Source organism: Nannobrachium achirus (assembly GCF_963921795.1).
Source record: "Nannobrachium achirus genome assembly, chromosome: 14".
NCBI lineage: Eukaryota > Metazoa > Chordata > Actinopteri > Myctophiformes > Myctophidae > Nannobrachium > Nannobrachium achirus.
The window spans coordinates 16675712-16702852 of record NC_137821.1 but is presented as its reverse complement, the minus strand read 5'-3'; the positions used below and the strand labels follow the sequence as shown (position 1 = coordinate 16702852).

At 42.6% G+C, this 27141-nt stretch overlaps 1 protein-coding gene across 11 annotated transcripts in view; it reads right to left on the bottom strand.

Moving 5' to 3' along the window:
- mark2b (MAP/microtubule affinity-regulating kinase 2b) overlaps positions 1–27141 on the bottom strand; it is a 103993-nt gene that overhangs the window by 27260 nt on the left and 49592 nt on the right. For 2 of the 11 annotated variants that reach the window (XM_080741216.1, XM_080741221.1), the window contains exons 8-17: positions 26845–27081; positions 24125–24244; positions 22949–23048; positions 18978–19013; positions 18686–18798; positions 17510–17584; positions 16175–16235; positions 15346–15497; positions 13233–13327; positions 6411–6557 (exon numbers count right to left, since the gene is read on the bottom strand). In XM_080741216.1, the coding sequence (XP_080597342.1) occupies positions 6411–6557; positions 13233–13327; positions 15346–15497; positions 16175–16235; positions 17510–17584; positions 18686–18798; positions 18978–19013; positions 22949–23048; positions 24125–24244; positions 26845–27081 (1136 nt within the window). The remainder of the gene's footprint in view (positions 1–6410; positions 6558–13232; positions 13328–15345; positions 15498–16174; positions 16236–17509; positions 17585–18685; positions 18799–18977; positions 19014–22948; positions 23049–24124; positions 24245–26844; positions 27082–27141) is intronic. The other 9 variants (XM_080741219.1, XM_080741223.1, XM_080741217.1 and 6 more) reach the window with 9 other exon arrangements.

Below are 27141 nucleotides of genomic sequence, written 5' to 3'. Positions count from 1 at the left end.
GGACAGTAGTCACTATTCTTGTTGCTCAAGTAAGATAAGCGAATCATTAGGATGGTGTATCTTTATGGCATTCCACTACCCTCTCCTTCAAACTACCTCCCCTTCTCTGTTCTAAACCCAAAACAAACTGTAAGCAGTATTGTTAATTGGGGTGTAATTTACATTACCACTTAAACCCTATATATTTAATTGACCAGGGTCCCCCAGGGGCATGTACTTGGCTACCTCCCCTTTCTCCTATACATCAAATCCCTCCGCCAAACATTACCGATCTACAAGCTCAAAGCGTGTCGTGCTGTGAGCTTGTAGAATGTTTACCTCTCATGACATGTCCAGAATAGGGACATAACATTTAGAGACTTTGTTTATAAAATTGTCAGACATGACAGGGATGATGCATTGATTGATTTCTGTCAAATTTCCGAAAATAGTAGAAATAGCAGATCTACAAGCTCACAATGTGTTGTGATGCGACACGCTGTGAGCTTGTAGATTGGTTATTTCCACACTATTAAGGATTTTTTTAAAGTAGTTGTCAAATATGTCAGTCATTTCTTTGTATATTTAGGTTATGTGTCATATCTGCCATGTGCAACTTTAAAGCCTAAAAGCCAAACAGAAATCTAATTATCAACGACAAAAACACAATTAAATCGTTAATCACAATTATTTGAGTGACAATTAATTGTCATGTAAAATGTCATAATCGTGACAGACCATGCTTACTGAGCTTACTCAGCGGCCTTTTCTGAGCCAGGAAAAAGCCCGTTTGGCATGACTTTCGTTCAGAACAGCCAGAAAACAGCACGCGTGCTGTGTGGAAATACGTCGCATTTCAGGCGCGTTAACAAGGAAAGACAGCAAGGACACCAGCAAGCCCATATGCAAGCGATAGAGCATTGCCAAGCAAGGCTGCTGACATTTGCTGCACTACTTTGCAATACCAAGAGCATGGCGATAATGATGGACTCTATTTGGATGTTTCTGTGCTGGTGACTGAATTTCCTATTTGGGAATGAATAACAACAAATATCATCATCATACTTCAAGACAACAAAATAGTTTTTAGTCATATTCATTATCAAAACAAATTACTTAACCAATAGTAACTATAGCTTTTAAATACTCATCCGAACAGTTTTTGTTTAACGACACTGCAGTTACTGACAAAAGTCCAATGGAAGCTACAGTAGTTAACAAGTAACAATGCTAATGTTTGTGCCTCCCTACTCCTAGCATTTGGGTTTTGTTAATGGAATGTTTCAATATTCCCGAGTATTCAGGTTTCTCCTAAATTAACTTCTCAATATTGTTTTTTTTTTTTTTTTTCTTTTTTTTTTATCACCTGGTCTCTGGATAGGGTATATGGTTTTTCGGATTTGTCACTTTTATACTGACTATCTGACTGGAATATTAAAGCCTGAAACACTAGTGGACCTGCCCGTCTGAAACAACCTTTCATGTAGTCATTACTGACTCTTGTATTATATTTGTTATATTCAAATCTTGGGTGTTATGTTTGACCTGACCTCTACGGCCCTGGGTCAAGGTCACCACCTTCCAAACTCCAATTTAACCCCTGGGAACAAAGGGTAGACTAGACCATGCCTGCCTTGTTAAATATTTGTCATGTGATGGTGATAACGCATTTGCACTATTGTTAAACCTCACATGAAGAATAACAGTAGCATACACACGCCTTATTCACACACAGGAGTAGGTGTTTAAAGAGAAATACCCATGTTCTTCAAGTAACAGGGTAAGGAAGGATGGGGCTATGTGTTGGAATAAAACAGGGCACATGTGCCAGGAAGAGGTTTTCAGGCCTAATCCAGAGTACAGGCTATGTGTTGGGAGTGGTACCTTCTCTCCAGCGTTCCCAACCAGGTTCTGAACAGCCCAAGCTCACTGATGAACGGCGCATGCAACAGAACAGGACTTCAACATGTATAGGCCACATAAACCACGATACAGCCAAAGAGGCTACCTGACATTTTTGTTGTAGTCCAAGCTCATTTTAGGCCACCATTTATTTGTTCTTCTTCTCCTTCAATGTACACATGTCACAGTGTGGGGAGTGGACCAAGTATTGGCAGTTCAGTTTCACACCAAATGACATGTCAGCATTGATAGTCACATGTAGGGCTGTCACGATTATGACATTTGACATGACGATTATTTGTCCCTCAAATAATTGCGATTAACGATTTAATTGTGTTTTTGTCGTTGACAATTACATTCCTGTTTGGCTTTTAGACTTTTAAGTTGCACATGGTAGATATGACACAAAACCTAAATATACAAAGAAATAACTGACATATTTGACAACTTTATACTTAAAAAATAACATTGATAGTGGAAATAGCCGATCTACAAGCTCACAACGCGTCGCGATGCGACGCGTTGTGAGCTTGTAGATCTGCTATTTTCACTATTTTTGACTTTTTTTTAAATATATGAACGTTTTTCAACATGGAAACGATTATGACGATTATGAAAGATAATCGCGATTATGTCAAATAATCACGATTAGACGATTATGTAATAATTGTGACAGCCCTAGTCACATGCTTGCTTGTTAGCGTAACAGCTGCTGCTGCGGTGCACATGCTAACAAGCCCGTTTGCAGGTTTCCCGAAGGACATGGAGGACAAACATCCACCATAGTGTGACAAGTGTCTGCTGGAGACGCACAGCGGGCTAAAATTCTAAATGTCAAGGTAGCACCAGTAATACAAGCTTTAAATTAAGCAAGTTGGCGGTGCATGCAGACAGAACAAGAGACAATGACAGCAAATCGACAAAAGCAGACACATACACAAAGCATCACATAGATTGAAACATTTCTACTTCAGTCATTAAGTCGAGCTCGACTGTGGTGCGGTAACACGACAGATGGCAGTCGAGGTTTTCCCAGACTCTGACTGTGGTCTGGGTGGGACTGTTTTGGCAACGGTGGGGACTTTTATCCAGATGCTTAAAGACCAAGGCCCCATACCAACCCCAAGGAAGGAAACAGGACACTGCTGAAGCCATTTAAGAATCAGAGGTTTCTAGGGAAATACAAGGCTGAAATGGTCTTTGAAGCCTTTTCAGGTTCAAGACACTAAACAGAGTGGGGGGCTTTGTTTAGCAGGCAGAAGAGAGGAAAATAAATAAACCATGCATCAACCTTGACAGACAGACACATCAATACTCAATCTAACCTGGACGAACAGTGCATGCAATACATTCAAATGCATTTAGAGAGTAGACAATAAACATTTGCATGTATTTCACACTTTCCTTGGGTCACTCAAGTAAAAATAAATAAAATAATGTGATTCTGCATGCCATATAGGCAGGAACATTTTAGCTTTTAGACTACGCTTCTGCATTACTGTGTTTATTTTACATACCGTTAGCTTTATACAGGTAGAGGGTATTTAATTCAAAACAACCTGAATTCCAACTATAATAAATTCTATAATAAATTGTATACCGTAAATACTTTTATATTATCCCTATTCACTGTACTAAATTAATGGGAAAACTATACCTACTATACATTGAATTGTTGCTGAGCCAAAGAAATGTATGGGGAGGATTCGTTAAGAAAATAAATCCCAAGCTAAAAAAAGTTATGCATGATATTTTGCAGTGTGTATACATGCGACCTGATGGTCGCTTATCTCCCGATTAGGGAGTCTTATTGGTATTGTGTTTATAAGATGATTTATACTGGTGTGTGAAAATGAACATAGAACCTACTTTAATCTTCTCCAAAAAGAGATACAGTATAGATTCTGACTGATTCTACTGAAGTCTCTCTTCAGACTCTAAAGTTTAACTTCAACTCCTCCAATTTGTCTAACCGATTTGATTCTGTCAGTGCAGAAAAGGCAGAGTACACACTGATATACGTTCTAAAAATGGTCTGAAGCCAGACATGGTGCAGCGGTTACGAATGCCCCTCGTGTTTAGAACCCCTGCTTACCAGGCCCTTGAACCCGGCCTGAAAGCTCTCTCCTGTAAACTCCACAACTATGGCTCTTCCTGAGACCAACAATTTACAATTTAGCAAAACATTCTTATCCAAAAGCCACTGACGGAGTGCTAGATCAGAGTACCACGTTCTGTCTCAATCCGGGAAATGAGTGAAACCTATTCTCCATCAAAACAACAGACTAAAATAACGTGTTTGTCTTGTTTTCCAGCTCTTAGCTGCAGGAACAATGAACCGTCTCCAAGGCCCTGGCTGGCCAGGCAAGGACAGGTGTGTTCAAAGTGGAGATATGTAGAGACAATATAGACTATCTGCACTCTCTGGAGTAGTTTCTTATATTCTTTTTATTGGACGTTTGCACAGCAGCAGCAGCAATCTACCTAGAGAAACGAGGCGTTTCATCACTCTGTCGAAACACGTCCGTTTCTCTACAGTAGGTAGAGAAAACTGTGCAAACCTCCAATAAAATCACACCTGTGTGAACTGAGCGGTGGTCGTGGGGGGGGGTGCCTGTGTGTGTGGGGTGGGTGTGTGTGTGTGTGTGTGTGTGTGTGTGTGTGTGTGTGTGTGTGTGTGTGTGTGTGTGTGTGTGTGTGTGTGTGTGTCTGGCCTGGCCTGAACAACAGCGCCCCTCCCTTAACATGTGTGGTCAGAAAAGGTACTTCGGGCTACATACAGACACACACGCACGCACACACACACGCACGCATACACACACGGCCACGTATAGGAGACGGTGTAACCACCGCTCAAAAAGAACAAAGGAAACTACTCAAGAGAGTGCGAATAATCCACCCAGGTAATTGTAAGAGACTGCACCTCAATACTCCCCTCGAGTTGAGCGTCAGTCAGGTGTTCTCCTGACTGACTTGATCTGGTAGGAAAGGTGCCTACAATATAGACTATCAGTGATTCTCCTTTTTCCATTTCAAGGACCCAGAGTTTTTTATGCCTTAGGCCACGGACCCCCATTTGATACAATCTACACTGTAAAATCCTTCATTTAACTCTGAGAGTGTACAAACAGAAGACTCTAAACGATAAAAGTTTCATTTAGACCCCTGGTGGTCTTCAGACCCCACATTGAGAATCAGTGGACTATTTAATTTTCAGCATTTCTTTTCCTTCCGTGCAGCCATTTAGGCTCCACGGTCTTTCTTCATGACTGTTGCTAAGCAACTACTGATTCCGTGCCAGCTGGCCGCCATATCACCACCATGGTTGCTGCCATATTTTTCGCCACCACTTCTTAAGACACCTGTAATGCCAGCTATGTGAGAAAGTAACCATCTCCTCATTACCATGGTAACGCTTCAATACCCTCATAAAATAAACGTGAGGCTTAGAGGATAGAGGTGAACATCATCATTTGAAAACGGTTGGCTTATCGTTTTTCTGTCACCTACCTGTGTGTGTGTGTGTGTTAAGAGTTTGAAAGAAATACCATGAAGGTTAAGGGAACATGACAAAGTATTTTGACGGAGTTAAACAAGAATACGCTGAGCAGCTCCTCTGTGTTTTTACCTTTAACCACTTAAGCCCTATGTACTTAGTCGTACGACAACTAACAAAAATAGCAGATCTATAAGCTCTATGGACGCATTGTGACATTGTAGATCTGCCATTTTCACTATTTCGGAGAAAATAAATGCCTTTTTGAATGGCTGAACGTGTTTAAATCAATCTGTAATTGGAAGGAAAAGTTCCCATGGCCAATCAGTCCTATCCTTCCATCATGTCTCTTTTTTTAACTCTCTCTCTCAGGACCGTCTTTCTGTGTGTTTCTCTCTCACGCTCCATCTCTTTGTTGACATCCAGCTCTTGAGAGATGGAGCCAAGCGCTGTGTGCAGAGCGAGTGGGCATGTGTTGAAAGGAACTGTACTGTATGCGAGCGACTGTGTGAACATTGTGCCGTATGCGTGTGCACTGTAGCGTTTGTGAAAGTGTGTGTGTGTGTGTGTGTGTGTGTGCGTGTGTGTGTGTGTGTGTGTGAGCACGCCTATCTGTCTAATCAAACATCCTGCCACTGTTCGTGTGTGTGTGTGTGTGTGTGTGTGTGTGTGTGTGTGTGAGATGTATACCCATTGACCGCACAGGTTGTCTGCGGCTGTTTCTTGTTGCATGCGTGCGTGCGATGTATACCAGTGGTTCTCAAAGTGGATTCCAGGGACTCTGTGGGTTCCTTTACAAGTCTCTAACTCTGACCGTGTACAAATGGAACCAAATGAACCCTATTTGGTTCCATTTCTACACTGTCAGATTTAAGGGGAGACCGTGACATTTGTAAAGTTTGAGAAACACTGATGTATATACCCTTGCGCAGGTATGATGGCTCATGTCTACGTGTGTCTCTTGTCGTGGTTGTGTGTGTGTGTGTGTGCGTGTGTTGTGTGTGTGGGGGAAGTAGAGGTGGAGGACACTTGCCTGGGCCGCGGTGCGTGCAGGTCAGAGGAGGGGCATGGATGGTTGGAGGTGGACAGAGACTTGTGGTGACGGGGACGCGAGGACGAGGAGGAGGAGAGGACGGCAGCAGCCGAGGCGGTGGAGGCGCGGGAGCCAGGAGTGTTTAGGCTGGGGGGGGGGTGGAGGGGGGAGGGGGGAGGAGGTGGTGTTCCCCCGCCCAGAACACACACACACACACACACACACACGTGCATGCACAAACACATGAGACAGACATAAACACAGACACAAACATGCATGTACAAACACAGACACATGAGTCACAGAAATACACGACAGACAGACAGACACACACACACAAGCATGCAAGTACAAATACATGACACACGTAAGTACAGAATATCACAGATACGTACGGAAACATGCAGACAAACATGTGCACGTGAGGCAAAGACATTACACAATGACACACAAGTACACATACACAAGTACGATCATGCAAGAGACACAACAAGACAAAATTCATATGAAGACACAAGATCATATAAAGACAACACACACACACACACACACACACACACACACAGGGCGGGGGTGGTGTGCAGGTGGGCAGGGAGGATGAGGTGGAGCACGGTTAGAAGCAGCACAACTCATCACACACATCATAGGGGATGGGAGAGAGAATGAGAGGGAGAGAGAGAGAGAGGGAGGGAGAGGGAGAGCGAGACAGAGAGAGAGAGATAGAGAGAAAAGGAGAAGACGGTGAGGAGGACAGGAGAAGGAGGAGTGATGAATTAAGACAAATAAAAAGTTCCACAGACAGACAGAGACAGACAGACATAGACAGACAGACAGACAGACAGACAGACAGACAAACGGTCAAAAGCCCTACTAGTGGGACAGCAAGCAAGAAAGTCTGCGTTTTGGCAGCAAGCATGGACTCAGCACGGTTCAAAATGGAGGCCAATAAAGACCCATAATCAAACTGCCAACAGTCTGTTATTTCGCCTTCTGGTCACCTTCTAATGTGTACATTACACTGTGGATGAGCCAACGGCGAAAAACAAACACTATTTTTAGCTCATGGTCCAAATAGATATGCTTGGAGCTAGATGGCAGTTGGAAAAGGGAAATGTCTAAATAAAATTGCATAATGAAAACAGATAGCCGGGCCAGAAATAGGCAAGTTCCGGCTATCGTGCACAGAGCCTCCCATCCTCTCAAAATACCACGCGATGAAGTGTAAAAATGAAGTGTTGAGATCGAGGCCTAGGCCCAACACATTACAGTGTGTCTAATTCGTCTCCCTACTTAACCCCTTGGAGAGTAAAACAAACAGTATTTGCCATAACCTTACAATGACAAGCCATGTTTGATGCTGAATTAGCTTTAATTATTTGAATGTGACTTGTGCCAGACTAAGATGTCTAAGAAGTCATACATGTACATGTTGAATTTGTGTTGTGTACCAGTGTTCATGCAGGCCTTTATCCACGTGCAATATGTAAACTCTAAAAAAGAGAAAGCCCCTTACAGTACATTTACAGTAAGTATAATAGGGGGTTAAAGATGTGAATAGACATTGACATGCCAAGACGCTGGTCTAGTCTGGAGGCATTTCAGGGTGGGCATACAGTATATGAACTTGGCAGCTAGCTGAGTACGTTTCTAACCCAGTTGTGTGTGCCTCACTTCTGTCAGGGAAAGCGTGCGACATGCAGGATGTTTTCTGTATGAAAACAGGATCCGAGGAGCATCCTGGATGCGTAGTGGGCTCAGATCACACCGCAATTGCAGATATGACTGTTGTGTTTAAAGAATCATAGAGCATGTATATATATATACTGTATGTATATACTGTAGAGTTGTGGTTATTCAGAGAGTTGTACAGGCTCTGAACATTACAGGCTGAGCAGTAACATGACTTTGACCACACGCTTGCGTGCACCCACGTACACACACACACACACACACACACACACACACACACACACACACACAAGCATGTGGCTGCATACTAAACACTGCGAGAGACAGGGGAGAGTGGTACTAGAAGGAAAGGCAGAGAGAGAGAGAGAGAGAGAGAGAGAGAGAGAGAGAGAGAGAGAGAGAGAGAGAGAGAGAGAGGGCGAGAGAGAGAGTGGAGCATTGGCAGAGGTCAAACAAACAGACTGCTGATTACACAGAAAGGCCACACATAGCTCATGGAGTCCACACACACACACACACACACACACACACACACACACACACACACGTTCTGGCAGGGATTAGCATGGCTGGTGATGGAAAAATAACAGCATTCATTGACCAGTAAGGAGGACTGGACAACACTGTGTGTGTGTGTGTGTGTGTGTGTGTGTGTGTGTGTGTGTGTGTGTGTGTGCGCTCACGTACTGGTATGGGGTCAAATGTTTGAGCGTGTTGTAATGTATGTGAAATTAGGCTTTCGTGTGTGTGCGTCCAGCCGTCCACCATCTATGTGTGTGTGTGTGTGCGCGTGTGTATGTATGTACGTACCGGTGTGTGTGTGTGTGTGTGTGTGTGTGTGTGTGTGTGTGTGCGTTTGCATGTGTGTGCGCGCGTGTGTGTAAGCCTATTAGGAGGCAAGTCTGGGGGTCCATGTAGCGTCAGTAAGAGTTAATATCATAATATTCCATCACAAGTCTTCCTAATCCCCTTAGAGAGAGATGAGGGGGAGAACCTTTTTTTTCAAAAGCAACGAGAGAGAGGGGGACAAAGCTAGAGGGGAACAAACAGCGACACACATACAATACACACATACAGTACATACATACAGTACATACACACACACAGATAAGCTTTCAAAAGGAGGCGAGTAGGAGAAGCAACATCAAAACAGACATTTTAAAAGAGAAAGTAAAGATCAAAGAGAGGGAAAGAGGTTGGAGGGGGAGGAGGAGGGTCAAGTACACAAGCCCAAAACATCAAAGTTTTTAAAGGATGACCACCAATTTAAAAAAAAAATAATAATGAAAAAAACAAAAAGCAGATGACAACACGCTAGGTTAGCAAAGCCTACAGTAGCTTGGCTTAAAACACGTGTTCTCAACAGTCGGTTCCAGGTTCTGGAACTCTTCAGAGTGTATGAAAGAGAATGGAACCAAATGGACCCGTTCCTAGGGCTGTCACGGTTATGACATTTTACATAACGATTAATTGTCACTCAAATAATTGCGATTAACGATTTAATTGTGTGTTTGTCGTTGACAATTACATTTCTGTTTGGCTTGTAGGCTTTGAAGTTGCACATGGCAGATACGACACATAACCTAAATATACAAAGAAATTACTGACATATTTGACAACTTTATACTTAACCCATTCAGGCCGGGTACACATTTTAGTGTATGGGAGGGGCTTACAGTACATGTACAGTATGTATCAACATATTTGTTTTTGTAGGCTAATTTCTGATTTGGGCCTAACTATAGGTTAGGCCTAAATGGGTTAAAAAAGAACATTGGTAGTGGAAATAGCCGATCTACAAGCTCACAGCTTGTAGATCTGCTATTTCCACTATTTTTGACTTTAAAAAAAATATATGAACATTTTTCAACATGGAAACGATTATGACGATTATGTCAAATAATTGCGATTAGACGATTATGTAATAATTGTGACAGCCCTACCCGTTCCATTTGGACACCCTCAGAGTTACAGACCCGTGGAGGGTCCATTTGGACCTCCTGGTGGCCTCGTGTTGAGAAAAAGTGGCTTTAAAGACCCACAGTAAGAGCACAATGTCTCAAATGACCACTGCATCCTCTGTGACAGATGACAGACGAGATGGATATCAATCAGTCTGTTTCAGGTTCTTTTGTTTTTCATGTTAAAATGTACCTGGGGAACGCATGCCTGGGTCACCACCCCAGAAAACATTTAGAGAATTCCCCCTTTTTTTTGTTTCAAGGAATAATTTGTTCAATAACAGTAGGAGCGGGGCGATAAGAAGTGCTAACAGGACATTCAGGGACCAAAAATAATATATTCTTTGTGGTACAAATCGCCAATATAGCTGATCTAAAGGCCTGATTAAAATAAGGACGTTGTCCATATATACTTCATTCATATTGAATGTTTAATGTCTCAGGTTGATTATAACAAAGTCCATATTATCGCCCAACTCACACACTGCAAACTGAGGGAACGGGTCCCTGGAGAAGGTCTGCACAGAGGACGACGTGGACATTTGAGATCCGACACATGAACTAGTAATTAAGCAGGTAATGACAATGAAGCATACACTACATGACTATCAGGGGACACTCAAGCATTATTGGTTAATGCTTATGGACAGGATGCATGAAGCTGATGGCAGACTGAAGCATCAGATGATGACGATGAAGGGGTGTGTGTGTGTGTGTGTGTGTGTGTGTGTGTGTGTGTGTGTGTGTGTGTGTGTGTGGGTGTGTGTGTGGGTGTGTGTGTGTGTGTGTGTGTCTCAGAGATTAGAGGAAACAGAAACGAGGTGGTGGAAAATGGACAAAGACAAGTACCCCTTCATACCAGTTCAAATGATAGAATGGCAGAGAAAGAGACAGAAGGGGGGGGGGGGCTGAGGGGGTGCCTAACGTTTTTTCTTAACTAACAGGGTTTCCTTAATTTGTAGGCAGGGTTTTTGATAAGGTGAGTTGACATGCGCACTGTAGTTACGTAGAATTATAATTGTCCAAAAACGTAAGCGATGTTTTAATCTTTTGCTTAATATTGCAATGTTTGAGGTAAAAAAATATATACAGTATACAATTTTTATATAATTTTGAATGTACAATCCAGATGGGTTGTAAAATACTTGGATTATTAACTCTTGTGTAACAGTGAAAAGATGACAATACGGTGGAACAACTGTCCAAATAAATAGGTTTTAGTTACATAATTGTGAAATAGAAGAATCACGATTTACGTTGGAATGTGCAGTTACAAATTATGTCCTGTGATGATCTACATTATAAAACCAGAGCATTTCATTGCATCATACTGTATGCTCATTGAGTGATCTATGCTTTATTAAATGCCAAGGTTTGTTTAATAGGATCATGGATGTGATTGATGTACAGCTGGGCTTGCTTAGTCAACGACATGAACCTAGATTAGAACACCAAATCTGTCCAAGCCATTATAGCATTAGTACATTCTGCAAAGAAATAAGCCAACAATCGCTGAAAATAGCTGATCTACAAGCTCACAATGTGTCGCAAAACAACTCTTTGTGAGATTGTGGATGGGAAATTGTCAACAAAGGTAAAAAAACTAAACAAAGGAGGGGACCAAACAAAATATATAGGTATTAAGTGGTTGTCACAACAGGAAATACTTTGGTAAATATGGCCATTCATTTTTTGAGAAAGATAGATCTGAAACATAGAAAATTAGGCTTTGTTTAGGCTTTACTGGAGTTGGGGATGAGGTGTTTGGATGGAGTAAGTCCTGTTGTTGAGTCAGGCTAACTTTTGCCAGAGCCATGACAGGCGCCCCAGAGAGAGGAGAGAATGTTTTTTTTTGGAGGACAGGGGGACCAGGGAACGGACAGAGGAGAAGTAGAGAGTATGAGTGAGCAGGATTCAGTGTGTCAGCCTGTGTCAATTAGGATTGTTTGCTTCCCTTGCTTCCTTCCTGTCTGTCTGTCTGCCTGCCTGCCTGCAGCGCGAGTGTGTACGTGTACTGTACGCGCGCGCGTGTGTGTGTGTGTGTGGGCGCGCGCTTGTGTGTGCATCCATTAAAAAGTCCAGCTCTGGGGTCAGACTTGCGCATGTCCATCAACCCATCCAAGGGTGATCTGTAATCTACTTGGAGTTCTGGCTCTAAATCCCACAGGAGTGGCTGTGGTCCCCGGGCCAGGAGGGCTGGCCCCGCCCTGGGGGGACAGCTGTGGGCTCGCTCAGGGCCAGCTGGCAGAGGGCTGGCTGGGGGAGCACTGGGCCAAGCGTTGCCTGCCTGCCTGCCTGCCGTCCAGGCAGCCAGTCAGTCACCGAGCTGCGCTGAGGCAGCGCTTCATTCACAAACTGCACCGTAAAAAATCCTGGGTGTTCATTTGACTAGAGTAGTTCTGGAGTAGTTCACCTTAAAATGACTTTTTTTCTATTGATTATTCATGCCATGGAGACTTGAGTTCAATAATATCTTTTGGGATTTGTCCCATTCCTTAGACAAAGAATTTATTCTAGTACATTTACCGTACATTTGATTCCGGATGGGGACCCAAATCAATGGGGGTACATTTATTGTCACCAAATTATTGTCTCAAGAATGCGACAAAAATCTAAAAATATTATTGAACTCAAGACTCCATGGCGTGAGTAATCAATAGAAAAAAAGTCATTTCGGGGGTGAACTACTCCTTTAAGGATATTATAACTCTCACAAATGGAGCAAAGGTACGGGTCCAATTTGGATACTTTTAAATTAACCATTGTGCCCGCTATGCAATACGTTTTGAGCTTGGTGATCGTCCGTTTCTGAAAATATCTGAAATTGATTCTCCTATAATGACATCATTGGCAAAAAATTGGGATGCCAGGCTGTAAGTGGTTAACACTGAGGACTACTCTAGTAGATAAAGAGAATGTGTGTGTGTGTGTGTGTGTGTGTGTGTGTGTGTGTAAGAGAGTGTGAGTGTGTCTCAGTGAGAAAGTGGGCCTCACTCACCATGTCTGTTACCCAGTGGACAACCGTGCCGTTTGCACACCTGTCTGAACAGTCTTATGCCCTGACCCGACAGTCTTATACAGTAGTTATGCGTACTGTACACCCGCATACCATCCGTGCCGATCTCAATACCTTGGCACGGAGACGTGTATGTGTGTGTGTGCGCGAGCGTACCTGTCCTTGCCGTTCTGGATTCCCTGGCCCAACGTGGCTCTCTCAGCCAGGGGAGAGTTCCTACTGCGACCTGTACCAGTAGACAGGATGCTGTTCTGGAGGCAGAGAGAGAGACAATGGAAATGTGTGAGTGTGAGCTGTGGTGTAAAGCAATGTTTCTCAAACTTTGACATTTCAAGGTCTCCCCTTAACTCTGACAGTGTGTAAATTTGAGGAGTTTTTACTTTACTGGAGTATAACATTTTTTCTTTACTTTTACTTCTACTCCACTACATCTCAGAGGCATATTGTACTTTTACTACACTGCAATTATTTGACAACTTTAGTCACTAGTTACTTTGTGGATTTTGATTATTATTACAAAGAAAACATACATGAACCATTTCAGCCTTATATACATTTCGCCCATTTAAAAATAGCAGAGCTACAAGCTCACAATGCATAGATGTTTTATGCAGTTTCAATCACGTTTGCACACTGCGTCTGCCGCCCGTTTCGTATTTATCTTCGGATCCTTGCTCTCTCTATCTCTCTCTCTCTCCTTGCCCTGAAAAACGCATTTCGCAACAAAAAAACACAGCAGTGTGCAACAAGCTTTATACTTGAAACAGAGTATTTCTAGAATTGCAGTATTGATACGTTTACTTAAGTAAGAAATGGGAGTACTTTTTCCAGCACGGTGTGAGTGAGGAGTGGGTTGGGCTCAGAGAGAGCAACCTGATCTACAAGCTGACAATGCATCGCTTTGCGAGCTCGTAGATAAACAGCTATTTATAGCCATTTCCCTGACCTTGCTGAATCTTGCCCCGGACTAATCCATATTATAATAAAAAAAACTAAAACAAACATTAAAACTAATAAATAAACGACTAAATCGGGGGGAAAAAACACCCAACATAAAAATCAAACAAAAAACTATGGCAAATGCAAACGTAGAATAACAAGAATAATTGCGACCAAAGGTCGCAGTATACCATGAGAAATGGTAATAAGACAAAGAGCGAGACATAAGGTAAGCACGAGACATCAGGGGTCAATATGGAGAATAGAGCCATCCCGATATATATCGGCTATTTTTGCCACAACATTGGATTGGTATCACAACTATGCAGCCGGTGTGTCCCGATTTTAATCACTTTCAACCTAGCATCCCTATTTTAGGTACTATACAGTGTAGGCGCAAAGGTTTAAAAAAAGGGTTGAACAGCCCTGCATTAGAGAGTGCAGAGATATGACAGAGAGAGACTGATGTATCATTCATTGATGGTGGAGTCAATGGGAGCGGCAATGATGAAATGAGGAATGCTTTAGTACGTCAATGTTTTCCTGCCATCTACTGCCACAATGTCAGCCACTGTATCTCCCTTTCATATCCGTGTGCGTCTGTCAACAAAGCGGCTTCATTTTCTAAACAAAGCGTCCTGCTGGCGTGTAGTCTGCGGCCTTGTCCATTTGCATGGTTTTGCGTCATCGCACGTTGTGTCCACGTGTGTCCATGTTTATCATCCTTGTGTATAGTGTGAGCGCGTCTGTGGGAGGATAATAAGCCTAATATGCGCTTGTTTTTCTTGGGCTATTCATTTGATCCATGTCGATTCATTCCGACTGGATGAATCGACATTGACTTCATTGTCAATTGTGCGTGCGAGGTAATGCATGGGTGTTGTGGATACCAGTGTGTGTGTGTGTGTGTGTGTGTGAGAGAGAGAGAGAGGGGATTTGTAGATATCAATTGCAGATATCAGTGTGTGTGTGATATCAACGTGTATCTAACAATATGTGTGAGAGAGGATTTGTAGATCTGTTTGTAGGTGAATGTAAGTGTGTGAAATGATTAAGTATGGCAGCTAATGTATCGATTAAACTGTGTGTGGCGAGTGAGTGTAAGCAGGTTGACGTGTATCTCCTGTGTGCAATTATGCTTAAAATATCCCTGATCAAGGAAGACAAGTTTATTTCTTTAACTCACTGAATAAGAGCATCGGTATTTGTTATGGTTATCTGTGTGTGGGAGTGCGCCCTAGGGAAAGTCTGTGTGTGTGTGTGTGTGTGTGTGTGTGTGTGTGTGTGTGTGTGTGTGTGTGTGTGTGTGTGTGTGTGTGTGCTGTCTCACGGTGGAGGGCGTGGTGCTCTTCTTGCGATCGGAGACCAGCGGGCTGGCAGGCACCTTGGTGGTGGAGCTGCTCGACGAGCCCTTCCTCCCAGAATCCTCCGCTGCCGTGCTCCGGTTGTCCACCTGACCACTCCTCTTAGAGTAGGAGGAGCCTAGAGAGAGAGAGAGAGAGAGTGAGAGACAAAGACAACAAAAGCAAACCGTGTGTCAAATCTGTTGCCATTAAGTTCATCACCCATCTCTGTCCATTAGGAGCTCAGCAGTTGGTCGAACTAATCTACTTACGGTAATTGATCATAAAAAATTATGGATTCCAATCATTTTTCAAACACTTCCAAAACTATCTATAAGCTCACAATGCTCATTGCGCAGTGAGCTAGTGCTGTAGATCGACTATTTTTGGCTTGACACCGCTCTACAACTAAGTAGATTATCGCAATTCTTTTGCATAATCGTCATAATCGTTTCCATGTTGAGAAATGTTCATATAGTTTCAAACACTTTCCAAAAAGTAGTGGGAATAGCAGATCTACAAGCTCACAACGCATTGCGATGCAATGTGGTGTGAGCTTGTAGATCGGCTATTTCCACTATAAATGTATAAAGAATAAAGTTATTAAATATGCCAGTCATTCCTTTGTATATTTAGGTTATTTGTCATATCTGCCCTGTGCAACTTCAAAGCCAAACAGAAATGTAAATTCTATTCATATGCTCCAGCTCTATTTGTGCGACAATTAATCGTAACGTAAAATGTCATAATCGTGACAGCCCTACTGATCCCACCCCCCAAACCCCCCCGCATCTCCTCTTCCATTCTGACACACACCAGTCTCACCCTGATCAGTGGCCCGCCGAGGTTTCTGGTTGGACGACACGCTGCGTTGTACCTGCAGGAGAGCATACAGAGACACGGCTCAGAGTGTCTGTGTGTGTGTGTTCAGAGTTATAATAAAGATCTTAGGGAACCAACAGGTGCAGCTGGTGATGTGCGTGTGCTTTGTATCTCTGTAAGGTGAGTGTTTATGTCATGGAAGGTGCGTACTGTATATATATATATATATATATATATATATATATATATATATATATATATATATATATATATATATATATATATATATATAAACACTGTGTGTATATATATACTCATTATACATACTGTATATCTAGACACAACATATACTGTATATTATATATCGTCGTTGTCGGGTGGAAACCTTGTATCTCCAAGTTTCAATTTGTACGTTCTTTCGCAAAGTAAAGACCTGCTTCGTCATACAAGGCCGTCATACAACGCCAAACGAGCGGTTTTGGACATACAAGGTTTTCATTGGACAACGACGATATGGATATTGGATATCAAATTGATATCAAAGCGATGTGCTGACTAAGTGATGACTTCAGCAAGGTTAAGGTAAGGACGTTAACACTGCTTAGAATGGAAAAGTAGCTCAATTTCAAGCCGTGGAATATACATGAGGGGTAAATGAGACTGAGGATGCGAGACCATGTTACCTGGCAGAGGCTCCTAGAAAACAAACAGCAGACACTCAATGTACTGTAACACAAACTAAGCAGAACTAGAATCAGGGCCACTTCACCACGTGAACCCCTTGTTGTACCTATTCTGGGGCCAATGTTCTGCTGTTGTACAGTATACAGCAACATATCGTCACTGTCGGGCAGAAACCTCGTATCTCCCAAGTTTCAAATTTGCGTGTTTTTTTGGAAAGTAAAGCCCTGCTTCATCATACAAGACTGTCACACGAAACTAGTGAAAAAAAAAAAAGAATCAGCCTCAGTCCTAAACGGGCTAACTAAAGTATCTAGGGTTTACGTGGTTAAAAAGGCTGGAATTGGCCCTCGGCCACTGAACGGGTCGATCTCCTGCGTTCGCGGGTCCGTCTCGTCTACTATAGCTCACGTTATTTGTCATTTCTCAACTAGCGGGGCAGCGTTGCCGTGGAGATTCCTGAATGTCACGTTCCCCTGGCCAGCAGGGGAGATGGGGGAAAGACTGCAGCCCTTCTCAGGATATGCGCTTGCGTTTGGAAGGAGAGGACAAGGGGCTGTGTGCGTGCGTGTCTGTGTGTGTGTGTGCGGGGCGAGCGTTTGATACAGAGGTGGGGGGGAGAAATGTGAGTTTGTGTGCTCGCTGTACCTTGTGAGGCGGGGAGGGGGCATTTATGTTGCTTACATCACTTCCTGGGCGGGGCTTGATCGAGCCTTCTTCCAACTGTCGCAAAGGATAAAACGAGGGATGAGAATGGGTGTACGTAATGAAGACAGATAGATACACATAACAGACACACACACAAAGAGGGAAAGAGATGTAGCGTGATCCTGTCAGACAGAGCAAGCATGAAAATGTTGCAGAATGGTGTGGCGTTACAGTTCCTTGTACTTCAATGATATGCTGATATGACACCGATGCTGGTGGAGCATTTCAGTGTTTTCGGAAGTTACTGTAGCTTGTCAATTTATACCACTGAGACCATCGTCAAAGAAAAGGTCCTTTTCGCTTAACTGGAGCTCAGTTAGTCGGGTTTTTGAGAGACTACTATGTCAGTGGTTCTCAAACCTTTTCATGTGAAGGACCCCCAAAATGATATTTATTTGGCCACGGACGCACATCTCAAAATATTTAGTTCCACGGACCACCCAGAAGCAAAATTTGAGTTACAAACGTTCGCTTTGAAAAGATTCAAAGATTTGCACACATTTTCACGACTTTTTTCAAAAATAGCACATCTACAAGCTCGCAGTGCGGCACTCGGTGCCGCGCTGTGAGCTTGTATATCTGCTATTTTTCACTGGTTAAAGCATTCAATAATTCTAGGCCTAAATGCAGTAGGAGCGAGATCATTTAGCGACCTACAACTGGGTTGCAACCTGGTCGGTAGTTTTCATCGACTGGGTCGCTAAATCCACCGACTGGGTTGCTAAATCTACCGACTGGGTCGCTAAATCTACCGACTGGGTTGCTAAATCCACCGACTGGGTCGCTAAATCTACCGACTGGTTAACTCTGGCGTCCCTATTTGAGGCAAAATATACGTAGCCTATAAATATCAAAATATGTCAAATAAATAAATAAAAAAGCAGATCTAAAAGCGTGTAGACCAGCTATTTTAGATATTACACAAGTATAAAAGGCTTAAGTGGTTAATTGACGAGTACAGTAGTTTCCTCTACCTTCTACTAATAGCTGTGGTTTCTGGAAAACCACTGCATTGTACCTGTGGACAGCAGGCCTGGACGTTGTATGTCTTATCTGTGTGTGTGCATATGCGTGCGACCCGTGCGTGCGTGCGTGCATGCGCTCGTGCGCGTGTACCTCCGAGTTCCTATAGTCCAGCAGCAGGTACGTGGCCATCACGTCGTTGTACTTCTGGTTCACTAGAGAGTCCTGGATCTCCTCTTGAGAGAAGCCCATCTGTAGCATGATATCTGTAGCAAACACACATACCCCAAAAACAAACGGTTACTACACAAAAGGCAATCGGCGGGTATCGGCACTTCAGAATCAATCTTCATTGCTTGACCCCGGGTTCCGCATCTGAATCTGTTTCTCCTTTTTCTTTTTAAGAGGTTAAATCAGCTGCCCTCACTGTACCCTTCTCCTTTACCTGTTTTTCTGTCTGCTGCATCTGGAGTCTTCCTTCCTGTGTTAATTATAACAGTAGAGGATTAACGACATGGTATGATCTCATCATTTACCTTAAAAAGTAAACCCACCGGTTCAAGTGGTCCTGTCTGTTGATTACTGATGATTACCTGGTACAAATGGATCTGGAAAGGCCTTATAAGGGAATACTGTAAAAAGTCCTGGAATAAATTCCTTACCAAAAGGAATACAAAAAACATTCCTTGGGGTAGAAACAGCCCCCATACAATTATTGTTTAGTGATGAGTCATCACTTTTCAAAGTTTTGTGGGAGCCGCCTTGACCCCAAGGAATGTTTTCCGTGCAAAACAAATGCTTGCAATGGATTCAGAATCATTAAAAACCCCTAGTTTGACCCCTCACATGCTACTTAAAGCATATTTATTTTGGTGTGTTTTATCCTGTATAGTTAATTTAATGGGACTCCAACTTCCATCAGCTGTATCTGATTCTCCTAGGGAAACTGAATTTCAGTCTTTGTGGGATGTGTTACTAGACACCTTTACAAACACATTGGTGAAGAACATTTTTGGCAAGGAATTTATTCCATGATATGACACTATTTCTGACAATATTCCCTTCTTATTAGCACATACAGGCTGACAGATACTTACTTGGCCCTCTTTTATTCAACCAATTATCATTCGGTGAAGCACATTTTCAAATGTTTGTTGACTGTCAGAGTGTATGCCATGATGTGTGATACAATTGAGCCATTTACAATTTAAGGGTTTAGCAGACACCCTTATCAAGAGTGCCTTTACATTAGGGTAAGTAAAGCATGAACTCAATAACAGACAGGATAAATAGTCAGGTAAGCAGAGTGAAAATAAAACAATGTAGTGCTTTAAAGTGACTAGGATACCAGGTAAACATCAAACCTAGCATCGGTCTAAACATCATGTTATCTAAAGAACATTCTTAGCATTTGTGGTCAAGCAAACATAATTATGTACATCTAAACATACTTTAGATACAAGTAACCATCATAGATATGCATTATACTGCGTTATACTATGCATAGCATAGCATAGTATAATTTAGAGCTAGAGCAGTGGTTCTCAAACTTTTTCATTTCAAGGACAGAAAAAAACAACGTGCATTTGGCCACAGACCTTCGTCTGAAAGTATTTTTGCCAGGGACATCTATATAAGATTTGTGTTGTCAGTCAAAATATTCCACATTTTTCACATTTGCTTCAAGATCTTTGACAACCGCGTTGTGAGCTTGTACATAGGTTGTTTTCAAACAGCCAATGTATACAAGATTGTATCAAAGTGGTTAAATAATTTAGCTGGAGACCCCCTGGAACCCCCTCAAGGACCCCTGGGTGTCCCCGGACCCCGCTTTTGAGAACCACTGTGCTAGGGGGTGAGAGAGAGAGAGAGAGTCTGAAGAGTAGAGTTTTCAGACTGTGGTGGAAAATGGAGAGTGAGTCTGCCGTCCTGAATGAAGGGGGAGGTCATTCACACAGCTTAGGAGCCAGGAGAGAGAAGAGTCTAGGACCCTTGGCCTAAGTGGTACATGTTCAGTATTGTATTGACTGATGAAAGATTTGCCGTGTTGTGCAGTAATATAGAAGGATGATGCATCGTAGAATCGAATCAAATCTTTAACTGGTGAATCGTAATGGAATTGAATGGTGAAGGCAGTGCCAATGCACACCTCTACTCGGTGTGATGGTCACTGTGTTTTAGGGAAGGAACCAACAGACTTCCTTTGACCACACACTGATCACCAGTGTTTTGAACTGGGTAAGGGCAGCAGCCGGAAGCCAGTGAAGGGAACGCAAACAGGGTGAGAATTGAACATTTGAGGAGGTTGAAAGCCAGGCACCTCGTGTGTTTGCAGATTTTTAGTAAGCCAACACCATGGACGATACCAAAAATATATAACACTGTGACACCGTGAGTGTGTGTGTGTTTGGAATGTAACTTTACTGCACCTATAATATTTTTGTCCTTGTATGCGCCTCCTTTGTGTGGACATAAATACATGGTTAAAATGTGTGTGTGAGAGAAGCAACAAGTGACACAATGTAAAAAAGAAAACAAGTCTGTGTCAAATGATTACACTGGTAAACAATTAAAACCAACAACTAAAAACAATTTGACGCATACTCTGCGTGGACAGTCCGAAACAAAAATACGACTGAAAAATGACTGTTCTTTATGTGTTTATTGTAGAAATTTATATCGCAATGACGATAGAAACATGATACATTGCGCAAGCCCTACTGTCAGTCATTCCTCAAGTAGCCTTCCTGTCTCGCCTGTCTGCCAGACGCAGTCAGCACTTGTGAAGGCACCAACACAGGAGACAGAGCACTTGTTTTCCCCTCACTTATCACGACAGTGGGCAGTGGGTTGCGGACGGCTCGCAATGCGATCCATGTACCGCTGCACAATCCGTCCTCAGCCAAGGGTACTAAAAACGAGGGATTTCTGAGTATCTAAAAGATAAAGTGAACAAGGGAACGGGGGTAGAGCTGCCAAACCCACGTAAAACATTAAGAAACACCGTGGGCTGAGGTGTGCAAACACTATTTATGAAATAGAGATACCCTCTATTACATCATCCAGTACGGTTGGCTTTTTTTTTCTTCAAATTTAACCAGTCATATTCAGTTACTAATCACTGTCAGGTAGAAACCATGAATCTCCATATTTCATGTTACTAGGTTTCATCTGATAATGCCCTGGCATTTTTAAACGTTTTGAAAATGTTTGCCCATAAAATAGGGAGTTGTTAAATCTGTCCGTGTTTTTCATGAATATTTAACCATGAAAATAATAACTCCAATAGATCCATTATTTTCCAGAAATCACACAGAAATGAATATGAGGCAGTGGACAAATCTGAAATATCCTAATACTGTCTAGGCTATCTGTCAGATTTTCCTTTCTACGAAAACAAAACAATTGAATACGTTTTAAGGCTCTGAAACGTAATACGTCATAGCCACAAACTGGGACCTTACGGTGAATAAAAAAATTGAGCCTGTGTACAAGTGTGTACGTACATGCTTGTACATGCGTTAGTGGGTTAGGAAAATGACACCAGCACCAACCACGCTGATAATGCTGGGAAGATTAATGGGTGGTTGACTTATTATTTATTCGACGCCACCAGCGACTTGAGGTCTACAGAGGTGCTTTTGTGCTCCAAAAAACAAGCACGTTAGCTGGGAACATTTCATAGCTACTGGGGATATTACTGGAGTCACCTGCCATTGTCTGAGGGACAGAGCGGAATAAATGGGAGATTCCCAAGCCTGCTGTGTGTGCATGTACGCGTGTATATATGTGTGTGTGATTAAAACCCATTTAGGCCTAGAATTATTGAATGCTTTAACCAGTGAAAAATAGCAGATATACAAGCTCACAGCGCGAGTGCCGCGCTGCGAGCTTGTAGAGCTGCTATTTTTGAAAAAGTCGTGAAAATGTGTGCAAATCTTTGAATATATGTATTTTCAAAGCGAACGTTTGTAACTAAAATTTTGCTTCTGCGTGGTCCCTTGAACTAAATATGTTGAATGGGGGTCCGTGGCCAAATAAATATAATTTTGGGGGTCCTTCACATGAAAAGGTTTGAGAACCACTGACATAGTAGTCTCTCAAGAACAGACCAACTGAGCTCCATTTAAGTGAAAAGGACCTTTTCTTTGACGATGTCTAGCCAGATTGCTGACATAGAAACATGGGTTTTTCAAAAAATCTTAGAAGGATTCAAAAGACAGTGATAGAATCGGGTCAAAATTCACATTTTCACGATTTTTCAAAAATAGCAGATCTACAAGCTCGCAGCGCATGCCGCGCTGTGAGCTTGTATATCTGCTATTTTTCAATAGTTAAAGCATAAAATAATGATACACAATAATGTGTACCCGTTGTGAATGGGTTAAGTATGTATGTGTGTGTGCGTGCGCGTACCTGTCCTCTTGGGGTCCTTGTAGTCTGGCTGGGGTTCGATGTACGGTTTGAGCTCCTCCTCCTCGTGACCTACATTCATCCACCTGTCTCTCATTATCTGCTGCTGGGACCAAAGAGATGGAGGAGAGAGGAGAGGAGAGGAGACAGGACAAGTGGAATACAAAGGAAAATGGAGGGGAGGGGAGGGGAGGGGAGAGAGGGGGAATGGAGGGGTGCAGTGGGGTGATATGGACGGTCTGAGTTCAAACAATGCCCTGTTTATTGCATCAATCACATTGCAGACATACTGTAAGTCAGAGTTACTACAGGGGGTCCTCCGAATCTTTGTGTGATAGAAACTCCTTTTCTACTTTTTTTTAACCACTTGAATCCTAGCCATCAATATTCAGAGAACTTTAGCCACAGATAGCAGATCTAAAAGCTCGCAACGCCTCGCAGTGTTGTGAGCTTGTAGATCGGCTATTTTCGGCAAATGGAGACTCTTTGTGTCTCCATAAGGAAAAAAGCAGGCGCTTTGTGTCTCCATTGAGGGAACCACTGCTGGTTATCAAACTGTTGGCTTAGGAATGTGAAAAAACAAAACAATAAACATAAATTCTAGTCTCTGTGGGGTGAGTAATAGATAGTGTGAACTATTACTATCCCTTTAAACCAGTGGTTCTCAATCTCTGAGTCGGGACCCCTAGGGGGGGGGGGGGTCCCCAATTTTTTTTTTTTTTTTTGGGGGGGTCCCCAGATGATGAACTTAATGTGCAACATTGTTTTCTCACTCAACAGTAAGCAAGTGTATAGAGGGTATCTGCACATTTCTAAATAGACAATTTAAGGTATTTTTAATACCTCTAAAATGGCAAATTAAACATTGGCCAAATTGTCAAATATTAGAGGCAGAAATTGTGAAAATAGCCGATCTACATGCTCACAACGCTTTGTAGATCTGCTATTTTCACAATAGAACCATGTTAAACAAAATCCCCAGTTAAAATATGATTATTTTTGGGTCGCGACCTGAAAAGGTTGAGAACCACTGCTTTAAACCACACTTTTAGGCTGCCGTAACCCAGTTCTGTGACACTGTTACCATGGAAACCATGGTGCTCAGTGATTTAATGAGAATCATGAACCAAAGTAACAAAATGGTCATTTCAGAATTATAAGCGTTACACAAACGTGTACCTCCAAGCTGCCTCTCTTGGATGGGTTGAGGATGAGGAACTTCTTGAGCAAGTTCTCACAGTCGGTGGACATGTAGAAGGGAATCCTGTATTTACCACGCAACACGCGCTCTCTCAACTCCTACACACACACACACACACACACACACACACACACACACACACACACACGCACACGCGCACACGCACACACACACACGGAAGAGAAGATGGACAGTCAGATACAAAGATGAGTGGAGGAAAGGAGGCAAATGGATGGAAGTAGATAAGAAGGGCAGATGGAATATAATTACTAAATGAGGGATCCGTTGCCAGATGAAGAAACAAGAACTGGGAAGGGAAACAGAGAAAAGACAGATGGAGGGATGGAGTTCATAAATTACACTAATACACCGTGAGCCTACATGCAGTGGTGGACGGTACAAGTATATTTACTCAAGTACAGTACTTAACCACTTAAAACTATAAGCTATACGCTTTTAGCTTCAGCCTATTCCTTTTCGATCACCTTTAACTATGTTACAGTTTGTTTATGTTGATGTATTTGATGTTATGGATACTGATGAGGATGATCGAAATAAACAAACTAAACGCATCAACTAAACCCCATATGGGTTTCTGTTATTTCACTGAAGTAAAATGTTCAATACAAGCCTTTTACTTGAAACAGAATTTTATAAATGCTGGTAACTACTCAAGTAAAATCTTCTTCCACCACTGCCAACATGCACCATACATGTGCACAAAACGTCTGGCCCTTTCTCTATAAGATGCGGTGGTTTGTCTGAAGGGGGGGGGGAAATAAACATCCACCGCTTCCTGTTAGAGATGTTCCTTATGGACTGAGAAAAAGAGCGGAACACAAGTAACATGTTTTCAAGCTTTCCTGAATCCTGACGATTAACCACGACGTATCTATTTGCCGACAACAGCCGATCTGCCATCTTCACTGAATGTTGGCCTATTATGACATGGCCAGAATAGGGACGCTAGGGTTCATCAGCTGTCACTTGAAGGGAACAATGTCCTTTTTTAAAGCCAGGTGTGCATTTTTCATTTGAATGTGCAGATGAAAATTCAAGTAATTTGGTGAGCAACGGTGTGAGTCAGAGAAAATCGCACCATTTTCCCAGAAACAGAACAATAATGTTGTTCCGTATCTAACACATAATAATATCCTTCCAAAATAACGGCAGTTCCAGTGATGTTGAGTTTCCCTTTATCAGTGTCTGTTTCTGCTGAAAATACTCCATCGACAGGCCTTTCAAATACAAAGATGTTCGTAGACAACTCATGGAGTTCTTATTCATTCAAATTCCATTCAAAGTGGCTTATATTTCTATTTTAGATTTGTACTTCCGTTTCTTATTTCTTTGATTGTGTTGACAGAGCAGAATAGGAATTAGGGTGATGTAAAAAAAAAAAAAAAAAAATCAACTTGTGTCATTGATCTACTCTATAACGTCACACATAATCAATCATGATAATCTTTAAACTACTACAACAGCCATTCACTGTAAGATAATTTCAGAGTAGGTGTGCAAGAGTTATAGAGAAGTGAGTGTTCGCTTTCATTTTTTAATTTTCAATATGATAAATAAAATCAAACCTCGGTTCGAAGTGGAGCGGTGAATCTGAGCAGCTATACCCTGTGTGTGTTGCTAAATGCCTAAACTGTAAACTGTGCCTGTGAGTGAGTGGTGAGTGTGCCTGGCCTGCACAAAACAGCGCCCCTCCTTTAACTAGTGTGTTGTGTGTGGCCACTCAAGGTATTGCCAGGCTACGGACACGGCCAGCCACCCAGCCACCCAGCCACCCAGCCACCCAGCCACCCAGCCACCCAGCCAGGGACATACCCACGGACATACCTGTCTATTGGGAGCGCTTTCACCGCTCCAAAAAATCATACTGTATGCGGGTGCCTTTAAAGTGAATGGGTCAGCTTTTGGCCCAGTTTAATGAGTACTCAAAGAACTGACTTCCGTCTTCCCTGCTTCTGATCAATGACTTTGTGGTGACGTGTGAATGTCTGATTGCCGTCGCCAGACACTCACCTCAACACGCACACAACTTAGATTCTCTTCTGACAGCTACATGAAGTGGGCATATATACCCTATGGGCCTCCAATCTAATGTATTATTCAACACAACTTGAACATACTAACACACTTTCTCCATAACCTGTTATAAGAGCAGTGATGTGTTTGTTTCAACACACGCACTTCCTCTCTGGACTTTATATATAAACTCGGCACAAAAAGAAAGGAAACTTGACTTCGGTCCATTATATATAATGGATATTTATCCCCTTTAATTGTGCCAAATGGTATTGTGTTTGATATCATTGTTATCATTGATTAGTCACCTTTACAACGAGGTACAGCTTGTAAGAATCTGGCATTTGTGGAATGAGCAACACATCCAAACGTGTGGGTAGTGCCCCTCCAAAAATGGTCAAAATGGCCTGGCAGGCCTGCAATACTGTTCTTTTGGTGTTCACCTTTGCTGCTTGGGGCATAGAATGATTGCACTCTCCCGCAGTAATAAGGAAAAGAAAAAACAACACATATTGGCCATTTTTACACTTTGTTAATTTTAAGCTCAGTGTCAGGGAAGCCCTAAACGAGAGTAAATGCCAGCAAAACAGTATTGCAAGAACATTTATTCGCCACTCATAAAAAATTGGTCCGCGACCCAAAACGGCGGCTTAAAAGCACACACCTTGAGGTTCTGTCCGTCGAAGGGCAGTGATCCGCTGACCAGCGTGTAGAGGATGACCCCCAGGCTCCAGACGTCCACCTCGGGCCCGTCGTACTTCTTCCCCTGGAAGAGCTCCGGGGCGGCGTAGGGCGGCGAGCCGCAGAACGTGTCCAGCTTGTTGCCCAGGGTGAACTCGTTGCTGAAGCCAAAGTCTGCAATCTTTATGTTCATGTCGGCGTCTAGCAGCAGGTTCTCGGCCTGTGTGGACACGGCGGGGAGAATGAAAACAAATAGGAGTTTAACAGTTAATCGGTCTTG